At 36.7% G+C, this 16,748-nt stretch overlaps 1 protein-coding gene across 1 annotated transcript in view; it reads left to right on the forward strand.

Annotated features, from left to right (window-relative positions):
* PTAR1 (protein prenyltransferase alpha subunit repeat containing 1) overlaps window positions 1–16,748 on the forward strand; it is a 30,543-nt gene that overhangs the window by 518 nt on the left and 13,277 nt on the right. Inside the window, exons 2-5 of the mRNA XM_081945178.1 lie at window positions 6,995–7,164; window positions 11,472–11,538; window positions 14,892–14,996; window positions 15,941–16,154. Coding sequence (XP_081801304.1) covers window positions 6,995–7,164; window positions 11,472–11,538; window positions 14,892–14,996; window positions 15,941–16,154 — 556 coding nt within the window. The remainder of the gene's footprint in view (window positions 1–6,994; window positions 7,165–11,471; window positions 11,539–14,891; window positions 14,997–15,940; window positions 16,155–16,748) is intronic.

Raw genomic sequence — 16,748 nt, forward strand, 5'->3', positions numbered from 1 at the left:
GAGAGGCGCCGAGTTGAACTTCTGTCGCTGGACGAGAGAGTAACTTCAAAGTAGAGGCTGGAGGTGGAGGACGAGCTTTGAAGTTCCCGGGGATCCTGTCCGTTTACGGAATGGAACTCGTGGCCTTTGCATGTGTTTAGACGAGGGCGTACATTATATATATAATGTACGCCCTCGTTAAATATATATATATATATATATAAAACCTGGGGTTCAGTACAACGGCTGGGGAGACATCGGGTCTGCCGGGGAGGAAAAGTTGAACATGGGGAATCGGTGGATTTGTTACTGGCTAACTTTGAAAGTTTGCCTGTCCGCGCTGTGGTTTAGGGAAGATAATGTTGCTTTTTCATTTTTCAGAGGGGATGGTAAGACTTTCCATTCCAAGCTCTTCATCTTAAATTCCACGTTCTCAGCTAAATTCCAAAGAATCCTCTTGTTTCTTAAGGTGTCTCCAGGGATGTTCCATAGGTTAACGGTCACCACGGCATCTATTTTTAACATCGCTGTGTCGCTCTAGTTTTGCAATAGTCCCTTCTAAATAGGATTTGATGTTCACTCAGTGCTTTCAGGCCATTTTTCTGTCCCAGAATCAAAGAAATTGGGAGATTAGGATGAAAGCGAAGAGAAGGAAGCTGCATGAGGACTAGTTCAGAGTTTTCCCCAAGAGCGGGATGTTCCAAAATGCTCCAGGTTTGTGGGTGGTGCATGCATTTCTGAGAACATGCCTTCCAAAACAAGATGCAGTATGTGTCCATAACAAGAAGACCATCATCCTGTTTTAGAATACAGTGTATGTCTTTGGAAATGCACCTATTGCCACTCAGATTGACCTGTTCCAGGTGAAAAATTATTCAAGTAACAAAGAGCCTATTTTGAATATGCTTAAAATAATAATATATCATTAGTGAAAATACCTTGTTGATATGTACTGCCTTACAGGTCAAAATTTTAAAGGTTATCTCCCACACCCTGTTTTTGAGTTCTTGAATCCTGTCAACTGCCTGGAGAAGACATTTTCTTGGCAATATTTTTTGGAAGTGGTTTGCCTATTTCCTAGGACTCAGAATTCCCCAGCCAACCTTGGCAATTGCTTCAAATATGTGTTTCCTTTCCCTTTTATCTCCCTTAATGTTGCCAAATATAGTAGATATTCTAGTCCTTTATCTTCTTGCACATATGCCCAAAGTATGTGACTTTCTGTTTTCTGATCATCCATTTGTGGAAGCAGTCAGTCCTTACTTGGGCTGGGATCATTATATCGATTCTTACAATCCACATCACTTGTAGTGATATTTGTCCAGATCATGATTCAGAGAAGTACATTTTTTCCTGGTTCTTTATCTTCCGTTTTCACAGCTATCTTTTAACACTAGACAAGGTGCTACTATAACTATTCCAATATTTGTTTTCATGAGAATATGCATATCCTTTATGCATTTGCCTAAGTTTACCATTGCCTCCTTCTCCAGATGTTTACTCTCTTGTCCAGACCACTATTCAATTCTATCTCTTCTGGGATGAAGAAAACAAAGCCATCTATATTGTCTTCACTTCTTCACTGTTAACTGTGAGTTCACTGAGCATGATAGTTGACATTATCTTTGGCTTTTTAATATTAACACAGGTTTTTCTATTTGCATTTTTGTTTCACATGTGCTACTCTGAACCTTTTCATATAACTCTTCTTTACATTCAGCTAATATTGCCTGAATATTTCATATTTCTCCTGTGCGCTGCTTGGAGAGTCCAAGCATGAGTTAAATACAGTCTATCTGCCCTAGGACTGAGTAGATTTTTCCTTAACCACACCTCCTTTGCCTCATTGAGATCAGTTTGAAAACTCAATCCGCTTGTTAGGACTAAATTTGGGGAGATCCTCAGTTCTAGATCAGATAGACTGGAGTCTGCAAATAGAACACAGTGAATTTGGACTTTTTTATTTTTGTATAGATTGTCGCACAGCATAGATTAGGCTTTATAGGAAGATTCAGTTGATTCCGAACCTGCTGAGGTGGCTGTCAGGGCTCCATGGAGCTGCCGATCACACACAGCATGTGGAGTAGTGGAGGTGCTTGTCCGGCGGCGGCTGGCAAGCACGGGGGCGGCAGGAGGCTTCCTGTCTGTTTCCCAGCCACTTTTTTTCCCCTTTATAAACTCCGGTTGCTCATTTAGAGCTCTGGCGGAGTTGGCGATTTCTCCTCAGCCCGACAAGCGTGATGGCCATTTTGAAAGTATTTCACGCACTTTCTGAAGTTGCAAAGGGAGGCGTTCGGCTCAGAGAGTGGTGGCGCGCAGCAGTGGCCATTTTAAGTGCCTTTTCTTGCCGGATCGTCATCGGAAGACTCAAAAACCACCGCGTCTTTGCGCTAAAGCCCCTCAGCTGCAGATCGCTGCCAGGGAGTCTCTGACCTTGTCTGGGGCACCAGCAAGGTCTACCTCCCTGCAGCACAGTCAGGGACCACTGAGTGCAGCCTTAGGTGTGGCTACTTAGGTCATTCCCCTATACTGTTTGCAGAAAGTTGTCTCGGCTCCGGACAATTTGGACACTTAACTCTTCCCTCCCTGGGTATGTCCCATGCTTGGACTCTCCAAGCAGCGCACAGGAGAATGACCATTGGCTTACCTGAATGGTCATTCTCTGGGCACTGCAGGAGAGTCCAAACCCGCCCAGGGTTTAACTAGGTGTCCAAGAATCCTTGTCACGGTTAGAATTCCGTAGGGCGTCCTGCAGCGGATAAGACCTTCATTTTTAAACTGACGTCAATGAGGCAAAGGAAGCGTAGTTAAGGAAAAGCCTACTCAGTCCTAGGGCAGATAGATTGTATTTAACCCATGCTTGGACTCTCCTGCAGCACCCAGAGAACGACCGTTCAGGTAAGCCAACGGTCATTCGCCACATTTCCTTTTTACAGTACTGTAGCATCTTGTTTATTTTATTGTACTTCAGAAAAATAATAAGGTGTTCTGTCACTTTCATTAGTCTTATCACATTCATTTTCTAGCATAATCTGGACAATTAAAAGCCTTACACCAGTCAATGCAGCCAAGGTGAAACTTCTAAAATTGTTTTATCCTTCCATTAACCCTGGTTTGTTTATTAGAGCTTATAATGCTACTTCAGTTAGAAAGTGTGCATTTACTTGCTTCTCTACAATAAGAAAGTTAAATAATGTCAGCCTCTGCCTTTTCTGAAACCTTTCTGTTCATTTGGCACGTGTCTGCATGCATAGCAATTGTATATTCTTCTTTAAAAGTTCTTAACCAATCTTTCTTTGCCTGAGTTGATCCCTGAACATAGTGTCTTTTTACAAATGTTTCTATCGCTCTGCAGTGCTATTTGTACAGGATTTTGGTATAGTCTTCATCTTTCTTTTAAACTTGGTTGGCTCTATTAGATCTCGCCATGTTTACTCTTGAGTGCCCTAATTAAACTGCCCATTGCCGGTGGTTTTTCTGATCTTTTTTCCACTTTTTGTTGTAATTGATTTAATCCTTCCTGCTTGATTCTGAAAGTCTGTCTTCAGTCATTACTTAGATAGCCTTACTGCCCAAAACTTTCATTTTCCATTTGGTCATTTTTACAATTTGGGAGTTTTTCCTGCTTCATTTTTCAATGTCTTATACTTTTCATGTAGATCTTCAGGTTCTTTTTCAATACAGAAGTATATGAATATATTCGTCACATTGAGCTAACATTCTGACTGCCCACTAGCTTCAACTATATCAATACAGTTTTATATGGGATAATAAAGAACTGGTTTGTTACTGCCTCCTTTTGGATTGAGGTTGCTCTATAAACAATAATTAAGTAAATGTATTTAAATAAATTATATCCAGTAGCATTTCTAATCAGAAAGAAAAATGTTTCCAGTATAGGCATTGGACAATATTTATCGTTTTCTCTTCAGGGACTGCTGTACATGTTTTTAATTGCTTTTACAATTACTTGGGTTAAGAAAACTAAATAAGCATTATTGTGTGGAAAAAGCCAAATCAACTTTATTGTGTGGAATACATATGTGTGTATTGAACTTTTGAAGCATCCATACATCCCATCATAGTATTCCAAATCAGAATATGTTTTGCAGGGAAGAGAAACAGGGCAAGAAATAACATACCAAAGTAATTAAAAACCATAAAATAAGAAGAACTTCTCCATAACTTTCTATCTTGGCTAATCATCCTTGCTTCTGGCATGTTTGTACATCGCCTTTTGTATTTTAAAGAACAACTTGTTTCTTTCCCATCTGATTCACTTAATCTTGTTAATCTTTCCCTTCGTCTTACCGTATTTAGTCTTTCTTAATACATCAATTCCTTATTTATATGCTCTATATGACCAAACTACTATACCTCAATATATTTCTTTTTAATACTGGATATTCAGTATTGTATTCAGTTCATATTCACTCAGCATCCATTCATTTTTACCACTCTCTTCAGTAATGTACTCCTTCTGTAATCAGTTGTCTTTTATTTTTCTTCTGATATAGGTGATCCTTTTGTTTAAATTTATAAGCTTCCTTATAGGTGGAAACATACAATTGTTTTCACTTGTTTTAATATGCATACTTTAGTGTAAACTTTCTACAATTTTTTTCCCTGTATAAGGAAAGAACAACCATCTTTCTTCATTTTCATCATGTTTACTTGCAGCCTTACAGTTGTTCATTGTTCTTCTATAATACTTATGAGTTTTTAGCATGTCTCTCTGATGGCAGTGCCTTATTTACGTAGACCATTTCACCAACTTCCAAAATGTATTTTTACTGCCTCTTACCTTAACTGTTGCTTACTCTCTCTGACTATATTCTTAGTAACTATGTCTTTCTCTATTTGCATATTATACAATATCTTTCCACATTTTTTGCAGCAATCATTCTCTATTTCATAACCCTATCAAACATTTCACAGCTATGGACTATTAAAATCTCATTTATTTATGTGTTTTGAATCAATGTAACTAAAATCCGCTAACTTAAAACGTAGGTAAAATACCAGGATCCACTATTTCGGTGGACTTGTAATTTCCACTATATTCAGACCAATTTTATTTTAAAGTTGTGGCCATTGCAGCATCCCAATGATTTCTGCCAATTTCCATAAGGAAAATCATTGGGGAACCTGGCAGGAAGTTAAAAGTTGTTCCTGCTTCTACTGTTTTTTTGCTCCTTGTGGTTATTCTGTTTATTTCTTATTTCTTTAGGTAAGTAAGTATTGACTAGTTATTGAAATTGTACCCCACAGTAATTGTTTTTCTATTTATGATTCATGCTATTTGTAAATGATCATGGACCATCCAGTATTGAGGTTAAAAAATATGGTCAGCCTAAAGTATAACATTCAGTCTGGTCCCCTCAAATTTCACTGCCTTTCTCTCAAAGGATGACCCAACAGGTTACAGGATTGGCTGGTATTTTCCATTAGCATTGTCTCCTCACTTCTAGAGTATAGTGTGTGGGTTTTTTCTTTTTCTTTTGATATCCCTCTTGGTCGTTTTAAAGCTTGGTTTTGTCATCAGGCATTAGAACCTGGATTTGTGGTAGAGCTAAACAATATGTTGATAATTTTTGATGGGTTTTCATAGATCTCAGATGTGGATTGTGTTGGATGGATTTTTTAAACATAGATGGGGGCGAGGCCATTCAGAGGTGGTATTTACCGGTTGTCTAAACTATGCAAAATTTCTGCTACTGGTTCTCCAGAACTGGTCAGAACCTGCTAAATACCACCTCTGCTCACAATACAGTATACAGTAAATAAAATTTCAGATTTCCCTTTGATAATTTATTGAGTGAGTCTCAGTAAATAGTTTTCTCTTTACCATAAGAAGAATAGGAGGATAAAATGAGTTAGAAATTATATATGCCCGGTGATTTTTGAAAGGTTAGAATAAAAATACATTTAATTAAAAATAACTGTTCCATGGTTATGATTTTTTTTATTCCTAAGCAGAGTTTTCAAATTCTGGTATTTAAATTGTCATTTTTCTTTTGAAATAAATGAACTAATCATCAAAACAATCAAATAATGGCAATTAAACTGCATAGAATCTGAGAAATTTCCATGCGTAATGAACTGGATAATGGGCTTTGTCATAATACTACATAAAACACTGAAATAAGTTATCAGGATGTAAATGCTATTTATTCAGTGAGAATATTTGAAAAGAAAAATGCCTAGGATTTACAAAATGGGTTAGTGACTGGAGAGTCTGCATACATTTCTCATTTCTGCCAATTTTATGCAGTTTAGAGAAATTTTTATTTGCTTTTCTAGTATAATCATTTTCTCTTTCCAAGGCATATTTAGAACACAATAAAGCTTTTTTATTACTGTATTTACAACATTTTAGAGTTTCCATTAAATATATATACAATTACAGCTTTATGATCCTCTAAACACTTGCCATAAAACTGTCCTGTAAAATCAACATATATAAGATAGTGCTATTAATTACATAAGAAGAAAATTTTAAATTGGTTACTTCATTGGAAGAAAAACAAATTAGTTAGGCAGAATGAAGTGGATAGAGCCATGGGTAGCATTAGCGTTAACATTAGATCCTCCTATGCTGTGTAGCACATCGGGCCGCAAGGCATCTCCAGCATTTTCGGTCTTGGTGAGTTCTTCAGCGTTTTTTCATATGATGTTTAGAGTTCAAATCTTCCATGAACGTTCACTATGTATTTCAAGGGTGTCCCTTTGGTGGTCATTTGGCATCGGAGGTGTGTGGGTGGGTGTTCCATATCATTGCCATCTTTGGAGATTCGATGGTTCTCCCTGCAAAGAATATGACCTGCAAGTTGGTGTCTTCTGCGTGCAACAATGTTATTTAGTTTGCAGGATAAACTCTTTTGGAACACTTTTTCGTTAATAAGTTAGTAGGTTAGAGTCATGGGTAGGATGGCAAAAGTTTAGTTAATGCAAAAAATGGCAACAACTGATGAAAGGAAGATATAGTTAATCTACTTTTTATTATTATTTTAAGAGATGAAATTGGATTAATCCCCTGCCCCGAAGCCAGATATAATCGAAGTCCAATAGTTCTGGTTGAAAACAAACTTGGAGTGGAAAGCTGGTGTGTCAAATTTCTTTTGCCCTATGTCCATAACAAACTTCTTCACTACAAACTAAGAAAGCAGTGGCTCAACAAAGAAGGTAAGTTACTTCGTAAAGTACAAAATATTGCTGCATAAAAGCTTTTCCCACCTCATATATGTTGTATCACTCATACCTTCTGTAATACTAACCTAATCATTCCCAGCTATCCTCAGAGGAATCTTCCTGTATTCTCAATAAATTTGCAATTGAAAGCATGATTGCACGATTAATATTGCACATAGTTGAACCCTTTTTTATGCTGAAAAGAATCAGTGGAATAATCCAGAGGCCTTTTAGCATATGATTAGCTCATCAGTACTCCAGGTCGTACCATGTGTACATGATTGCTGGAAACAGTGCTGCAGCTGAAGAAATAACAGTAATGATCTTGTAAAGCAACTAGAATTTTAATATTTTGAAAAATGTTTTGAAAATTGGCAGGGCAGGAACCTAAAGCATTTCCTGTGAACCAGCTGCAGGTAATCCTTGACTTGCAACCATTTGTTTAATGACTATTCATGGTTATAGAGGCATTGAAAAACTATTGCAGCTTCCCCATAGTCCTGTGATCAAAATTAGGGCACTTGGCAATTGATATGTACTTAGGATGGTCGCTGTGTTCCAGGGGCATATGCCTAACTACCGTATTTTTCAGAGTATAAGACGTAGCAAGGTTTTGAATAGGAAATTTTTTAAAAAAGTTTTTGCACTCTGCAAACCTCCCCAAAACACCCCATTTTTCACAAAAACAGGCCCATTTTTTTGTTTTTTGTTTAAAAAGGGCATGAATGGCCCTTAGGAGGCTTGTAGAGTGCTCCTGGGGGATGGGGTGAGGCAAAAACGAGCAAAAAAATGGCTGTTTTTCACAAAAACTGGCCCATTTTTTGTCAAAAAAAGGGCATGGATAGCCTTTAGCAAGCTTATAGAGTGCTGCTGGGGGCGGGGGGGGGGGCAAAAAACGGGCCATTTCTCACTCATTTCTGCCCTCCCAGCCTCCAGGAGCTCTCTGAAAGCCTTCTAAAAGCTATGCACAGCCATTTTGGTGAAGGGGCAGTGTTTTGGGAGGCAAAGAATGCTGTATTCAATGTATAAGACGGACCCAGATCTTCAGCCTCTTTTTTGAGGGAAAAAGGTGCATCTTATACTCTGAAAAATACAGTACCTTTTCCATCACCCTCCCTGGAAAGGAGACTGGAATGGAAATTGTATGGTAATTGTATGTCCAGCAATAGTGTTTTGAGAGGCTATACTACATCCTCCTTCATGGCTAATGAGACCAACCCTCCCATAGAGAAGGGGATACCAGCATACGCATCCCATCACAGATCACCTCCTGGGCAGCCTGAACACACCCGTGTCTTCTTATTTTAAAGGGCTGTGTTTACTTGACCAGTCTTTTCAAGAGATGAACAATACATTTGTTGGAATTCCAATTCCTTTTTGGGTTTCATGTCAAGATGGATTGGATATATTCTGGTTTTTTTTTTTTTACTCAGTCAGAATAAAATAACAGTCCTTTGTTTTAACAGTTCTTCATTGGACCCTTTTCTCAAGAGCACAAGATAATGCTGGTGATATGTTTCTAGGCTACTCCATAGTGAAAGGGAACTAATCAAGCTTCTCTCCTTGAGATGAGGAAGGTCACTTGCCTAGTGAGGGGCGGGTGGAGGGAGTTCGAAGCGAATAAGTGCTTGCCAAAAGAACTTCAATTGATTTATATGAACCATTCATAGCAGCAGGGGATCATTATGCTTTATGTAAACAGCCACCCTCTCTCAAGGATTTTTTTTTCCTACCAAGTTGAAATAGAGTATATTCCCAGAGAATAGAGACAATTGGGGAATAACCACTGTTTTACCACATTAGAAGCAAGGGAAGATAAAATTAGAAATTCCAATCTGCCCATTTCAAGGAGAAGAAAATAAGCCTCTGAGTTCCCATCCCTCATTTTAATTTCTACTGTCAGCAAGAAAGTGATAATAATGATGTCTAAGGGACTACTTGCTTTTTAATGCCTAATTTGTTGCTGGAAACATTTGTTATCCCAGTTGGCAAGAGTGCAGAAGCCTTAGCTAATAAAGAATAAAGAAATGGCCCAAATGATAGATAGTCTCTTTCCTAAATCCCCTCTCCCGCTCCATAGAGCCACCCCCCAAATTTAATGAGCAGAGCTACAGAGAGGAAGGAACATTTCTTTCTTTTTAATGCAAATTGAGGAAATCGAGACCTGATTTTTAGCCTTGGTTTTCATAATAATAGTTTAAATAGATTTAATTTTATATTGACTTTAATCTATTTAAATAGAAATGCTAGTACATTTTATAAATACAGATGTATCACTATTTTTATTGCTTTTTGCATTTTATCTCCATCGTGCTGATTAAATTGAAAGTGTGATATATTATCACTTCTTGTAGTATTGAAAGATAACATGCTGTTACTGCTGTGATACAGTATATACAGTGTATCAAATAACAGGCTTCATGGGCCAATCAAAATATTTTTTCAGAGAAATTGTTCCTGTACTTAGGAATGTACAAAGGTCATGCATCAAATGAGTAAGGAACTGTTTAGAAGAAAATGGTAACCAATTCAAACATTTAATGTAATTTATATATTAAATTCTCTGGCAGGGGTCCCCAACCTCCAAGTCATGGCCCACTTGAGCCTTTCAGAACACGGCCTCAGAAGTGGTGGGCAATTGTGTGTGTGCATCTCCAGTTGCTTGAGCAGCAGGCATTGCATGTACGTGTGCTCCATTTGAGTGAGTGGCAGGCACACATACTTGCTGATTGCGCAAATGGACCTATGCGTGCTTGTCCGCCACATGCAGGGGAACATCCCCTCCTCCCTCCCGCCGTTCCACAAAGCTGGGGAACTCTGTCTCTGAGGCCTGACTTTTGGTGCAATCTGTATATTTATGTTGACATATATATTTGTTGCACCAAATATCATTGTACAAATTGCATGCATTAATGTAATAAAAATAGAATGGATGCTGTTATTTTTTTTCCAGTACTACAAATTGCTTGCTGACATTTATAATAAGAATCTAAATTAAAATCATAAAGACCCCCTGTAGTTTTGCTCAAACCTTGCCTGACTCTATGAACACATCATCTAACTTTCCTTAAAAATCTAAGAGTAAACTATACATAGACCTATGAAGGTTATGCTTAGAAACCTGACTGACTGATTCTTGTGAAGATAAAATGAAATAGAAATACTTTACTGAAGAATTGTCTCTAGAAGTTTGTTTTATGTAAATTTCCTTTTGCTGCATACCTTCTAATAAGAAACATTTCTTTGAAATCATCTGCTACAATATCATTTCACAGCTATAGGTTGTTTTCATACTGGTTCTCGCACAATTTCAAATTGCAATGAAGCCAAAGTTATATTTGAAATTATTCAGGTCATTTTTTAACATTTTTTTAACTCAAAGAAGCCAGCATTAAAGTGCCACCTGCAGAATAGTAGATGTTTCCATGATAAAGTAAAGCTTTCCTTTTTTTAAACACAATTTTCTCTTGTCTTTGCCATTGTATCCCATAACATGCCTTATATTTTTCCAAAATGTGTAACCTCTAAACTGCATTGTGTTTATTTGTTTTCTTTTGTCACTTTCTATACCACCAGTGTCCTTTTCTTGTCTGTTCTGTACATCCTGTTCTCTCTCTCTCTCTCTTACTGTTTCCAAAAGTCTCCATGCAGTGCCATATTTCTTTTTCTTTCTCTTTGTTCCTTCCTTCCTTCCTTCCTTCCTTCCTTCCTTCCTTTCTCTCTCTCTTTCTCTCTTTGTCTTTTAGTTTGCTGTTTTCATAGTGCACTTGCATCTCAAAGCTATTGAGTTCTATAATACAAGAAAAGCTGTTTACATGGTGGGGAAGCTTTTAAGTTTCAACTGGACAAGAATAATATTTTCCCTCTTTCCTTTTAATGTGATTTTGATGGGCTTTGGCTCTATTTCATGTGAAACTGATTCATTAAGTGCATCATTTATTGTATTGCTAACATAATGTCTGATGTTTCTGTTTACAATCAGAACAGAGAATTTTTAATCTCCCAAATATTGCTGAACTCTTAACTCCCAATATCATTAGCCATTTGAGATGTTTTTATACGCAATGTTTGGTACATAATTTCGGATAAATGTTCCACATCTTACAAGTATCGGAAGGGTTTGAAAGAAGGCAAAAGAATCTCATCAACATTACACAAACAGAAATAACAGAGCAAGTATCACACATAAAGTCTAATGCTAAAAAAATGCTTTAAAAATAACATTAGACTTCATGTGTGGTACACCATAAGTGTATATATGCCTTTTGATAAAATATTTAAATTTCTTTATCTCTGTTTAGAGTTGATAGATATCACATGTACCTTGTTGTTGCTGAACCCAGATTTCACCACTGCATGGAATGTAAGGTAAGATTAGTAAATGAGATATAAATACTTCTGCTGATAGCCTCATGTTTTAGACTATGATTTCATGGACTCCTTTCTTTTCTATTTATGAGTAACCATATATATTACAGAGAATCTTATTTCATGTAGCAATAGCACTTAGGCTTATATACCGCTTTACAGCCCTCTCTAAGCAGTTTACAGAGTCAGCTTATTGCCCCCAACAATTTGGTTCCTCGTTTTACCCATCTCGGAAGGCTGGAAGGCTGTCAAGCTTGAGCCTGGTGGGATTTGAACTGCCAAATTGCAGGCAGCAGAAGTAGTCTGCAGTACTGAACTCTAACCACTACACCACCAAAGCTCATAATGATGTACAATGATTTTTAAATCAGTATATCTGTTCAACTGGATGTAATAAAATGTGAATTTATATATGGATAGTTGTGCAATATTGTATTTTATTTATCAACATTTTTAAAGTGCCTTTTGAATATAAAACTCTTAAGGCAATATGCAAAGCAAATTGTCAGCCCTGCTAGATAGGCCAGATCGGGAAATCAACTCCACTGGAAAACTAAAAATACTTTTATTGAGATTAACTATAACAATAAAATCTTGCAAGTCTGATTATGCTTACCTTGTAGTCCTCCTCCTTAAACTTTGGTAAATTTGAGAAACATCTGCCTGAGTCACTTCCAAATCCTGCCTCCTTGTTCTCATGCAAAGACAAATTTATACATTTGTGAAACTATTTTTTTCAAAAACTATTTAGAAACTATTACATAAAACTGATGATGTTCAATGTGCATTGATATCCCAGGTCAAACTAGATGTGATATATAGATCAGGTGTCTCCATCCTTGGCAACTTTAAGACTTGTGGACTTCAACTCCCAGAGTTCCTCTGAGGAACCCTGGGAGTTGAAGTCCACAAGTCTTAAAGTTGCCAAGGTTGGAGACACCTGATATAGATTGGAAGATATAAATCTAGGGCGAAAAGTCTCAAAAAGTAGAAACAAACTCAGACTTAATCCTAGCAAATTGAGTTATTGTTTCTTCAAAAATATTTTGGTTCTGACATGGTGCTTGCATTAGGATTGCAATCCCTCTGCAAGAGCAGGTTCTCTTCGACCCATGTCTCCTACAAGAGCAGGTTGGGAAGCCTTGGACCTGCTAAGGCTAATGTGCCAGTTGTTGCCCTTTTTGGATGCCATGTGGGTCAATGATTTTTGCCTTTATAACAAGATTAGATTATCATTAGCATGCTCTACATGGAGCTGTTGAAAATGACTTTGGAAGCTATAGATAGTACAAAAGGTAACAGACAAGTAGCTATCCTAAAATGTTTTACATCTCCAGTATAAATAAAAACTTAACATCTATCCTTTCAAATATATTTTTGGGGAGTCCAGTACACCCTAAATATAACTTTTTCATGAATCAATCTTGGTCTCAGATCTGTAGATTTTTAAGAACGTGAAGCCATTAATGGGACTTACAAGAAATCCCAGTTCTTTAGGCCATATTTTAAAATATCCCAGAATTGTCTACTTTTAAATTATTCTTGAGTTTTTGGTAGAGATATATTAAAGGTTGGGAAGAGATGCTGAATAATCTGTCCAGTGAAAGATGAACACGGGCATGAAGGCAGAACACAATAATTAAATGAATGAAAAGATTGAATCTGAATCCTGCAACATTGGCTTTTGCTACTTGTAATAAAATAACTCAATGATGGATTAAATACATGCTTTCTTGCTAAGTCTTCAGGTTTGATCTGTAATCACTACTTTAAATTCTGATCACTACTGTGAATACAGATACTGCATTTTCTATTCACCTTCCAAGAGGTTATTAAGTTTCATTTATTGCTGTATTATATTTTATTTTCGTATGCTAATTAAGACTAATACAAGAGTAAAATTGTCTTTCAAGGGGTAATCATTTTTATTGAGAAATGGGAAATAATCAAAACTTCTGTATTATAAATCATTCTGTTTAATGTTCTACTGAAATAGATTGATGAAATATATTGTAAAAATGTCATTTTTACATCTTAGTTTAATTTTAGTTTTGTAATTTTGGGGTGTCAGTTTTTAAATAATTTGTAAACAGTGATTAATGTTATTTATATAAGCCTGAATTATTTATTCAACTAGCTGAAAAATTGCATACAGACACATCAGAAATTGAACTCTATGTTGTGAGTGCACTTAGGAGGTTATATGCTAGTTGTCAGGCGTAGATGCACCCTCTTGCTAATGTATTGTATGGATGCTATGTAGCCAGATTCATTTATTTCTACATTTTAATATATGGAAGAGTATAGAAAACGGTGATACCTGAAGCAGCTCTAATTAGGAAACGGGTGATTAGTGAAAAGAACAAGAGACCACTGAGAGATCAATGGAAGATGTTTCCATTAATTTAAAGCTTTCATTTGAACCCACATATGCTTCTTGAAGATGGAAGATGCATCCTAAACAGCAAAAATAATGCAAGTAGGACAAAATATGAGACATCAGTCCCTGTCACATCCTTCACTGAGGGTTTTACCCAAGATGTACCTCTTTCCAAATGTTAATTCCTACCCTACTCTTCTTCTTGTTAGGGTTGTTACAGGAAAGCTGTTGGTTAGCTTGTTACCTTTCCCTATTAAAGAGGAAGGACAGAAACATGAAGATAAATCTCTGGGGGACAGTTAAAAGTGCTGAGGAGGGGGCATGGCAACGGGCTGAAAATGGGTCATAGGATCAACTTTGTGGGGACATGGGATCACCTTTTGTGACCTTCTGATGAGCAAAGTCAATGGAGAAGCCAGATTCACTTAACAACCGTCTTACTAACTTAACAGCTGAACTAATTCACTTAACAACTGTGGCAAGAAAGGTCATAAAACGGTGCAAAACTCACTTAACTATCTCACTTAACAACAGAAATTGTGGTCATAACTCCAGGACAGCCTATATATTGTTATGAAGCACTTCTTGCATATTAATCACAATTTTCATTTTGAAATCTATTCAATATTTAGAAATGCATAATTTAGTATTTAGAGACACACAATTACCACATTCTTATATGGAGGAGACTCCTTTCTGGGTCAAATATCTGCTGAGTCCAGGGTGTCGAAACAGTGATCCTGGCTGATGCTTGGCAGCACAGATACATCCTCCTGGTCATCATCTTCATCTGATAATGAGCCTTCAGACCGGGCCAGGGCGCATGGTTGTGAAGTTCTAATATTATAAATCCGATGCTTTTTACTAATGCTTAAATAGGTACACCGGTGGGTATCATGTATCATTACTTTTATTAGGAAGCAAGTTCTCGGCAAGTTATATTTAGTAGATATGTCTTTGGTTTTTGTTTCAGAAAAGAATTGATATTGTCTGGCACTTTAAACCCCATTAAAGACTTACATCTTGGGAAATTGGCACTTACCAAGTTTCCAAAAAGTCCAGAAACATGGATTCATAGGTTTGTGGTTTTACTTTTTTATACTGAAATACACTTTTGTGTTATATCTGTGAGATGTGGCAAATGTCATCTGAGAAAAAAGGGAAGCATTAGGCAGATCTTTGCTTTGCTGTAGAGTATTTGCATGTGTGTTTGTGTGTGTGCATCTGCATACAAACGTATAAGTATTTCCAGCATATACATATATCTGAATTCTTCGCAGCTACCCTATAAATTAATCTTGTAATCATAGCTATTATCAAAAACAAATTCTGAGTAGGAAAAAAAAGAAGTCAATTGAAGCAGGAACGTATAAGGAAGTAGTAAGTTTACATCTATTTTATATCTGTCTTTTTAATATTGTGAAAAAAGGATGAAAAATATACCTTAGGTTAGAAATTCAGATTTGTTTTATTTCCATTATATACAAGAATTGTTAACCTGCATGCAGCTCCTTTGTTAATCCTTTTAAATGAACAGTAAAATAAATCAGGAAGCCACAATTAACCATCATAGCTGAACCGGGAACAAACCAGCATTTGGTATATATAGTTTTAAATATTTGCTCTGCATATGAAATAAATTTGAAACAAAGCCTATGGCTTGTTCAAATCATGACATCCTAAGTTTGGGATTGAATATGTGTATGGTCAGTATTCAGGACTTATTTGAGTGTCAGTTTTTAAAGGACTTATTGCCATAAAACAGGAATTTATTGGTTGGAACTATTCACAAAAGAATTTCATTATCTTAGATAATATTTTATAGTATAATCAAACTTCTTTTCAAATATTTATTTTTGTTATTTATTGAGAAAATTTATATGGCTGTCTTGACTAACTCATGGTGTCTCTGGGAGGGATATAAACATCCTTATGTGCTGTATTAAGAACTAATTTAATGACATAATGAATAAAAATATTTTCATTAAATTGGCTTTTGCATTTTTAATTCTGCACAACCAGACGATGGGTTCTGCAACATTTAATCCAGGAAAACTCCTTGCCCACTCTTGTGACTAAAGGGAACTTAGAAGCAATACCCATGGAAAAAATACAGCGGCTGGTGAAAGAAGAAATGGATGTTTGTGGTGATGCTGCTGGACGATATCCAAGTAATTATAATGCCTGGTCCCATCGTATCTGGGTGTTACAGAATTTGGCAAAGCTCAATACAAAGGTATGGATGCAATAGAAGTTGTACATATGTTTGTTGGCACATTTCTTGAAAATCTTTGCACTGAATTCATTTAAGTATGACTAACAAGTAATTGGGGCAGCAAGAAAATAATAAAAAGAATTGAGCTAATTCATGCAAAAAAATAGATTAAAGCTGAAGTCACCTAGAGTTCTGACCTCCTTTGACAGAAATCAGTAGAAAAGCAAACTAGAATCAAAATGAAAGCTTCTATGAAAATAAATATGAGGTGGCTGGGCTTCACCATTCTTGTTTGAGCTCCGAAGTTAGGCAAGCCTGGTTAGTCCTAGAAATCATAGTTCTCAACCTTTTCTTCACCATAAATATTTCACCCCTTTAAATACTTTTTGTGGCCACAGATTATGGGCACAGCCCCCCAAGACTTAATTGAGGATTTAAATCATAACATTTCTTCAAGCCTTTGTAGACCCCCTCTGATCACATCATGGTTCCCCAGGGGTCCACAGATCACAGGTTGAGAACGCTGCGTTACAGAATTCCAAGTCTTTACAATTAACTGAGAAGTTGAAAAACATTCTGGAAGAAATTACTTTTATAATGTTGCCCCCTCTATGT

The sequence above is a fragment of the Natrix helvetica genome, assembly GCF_964273705.1.
Source record: "Natrix helvetica genome assembly, chromosome: 2".
NCBI classification, from domain to species: Eukaryota; Metazoa; Chordata; class Lepidosauria; order Squamata; family Natricidae; genus Natrix; species Natrix helvetica.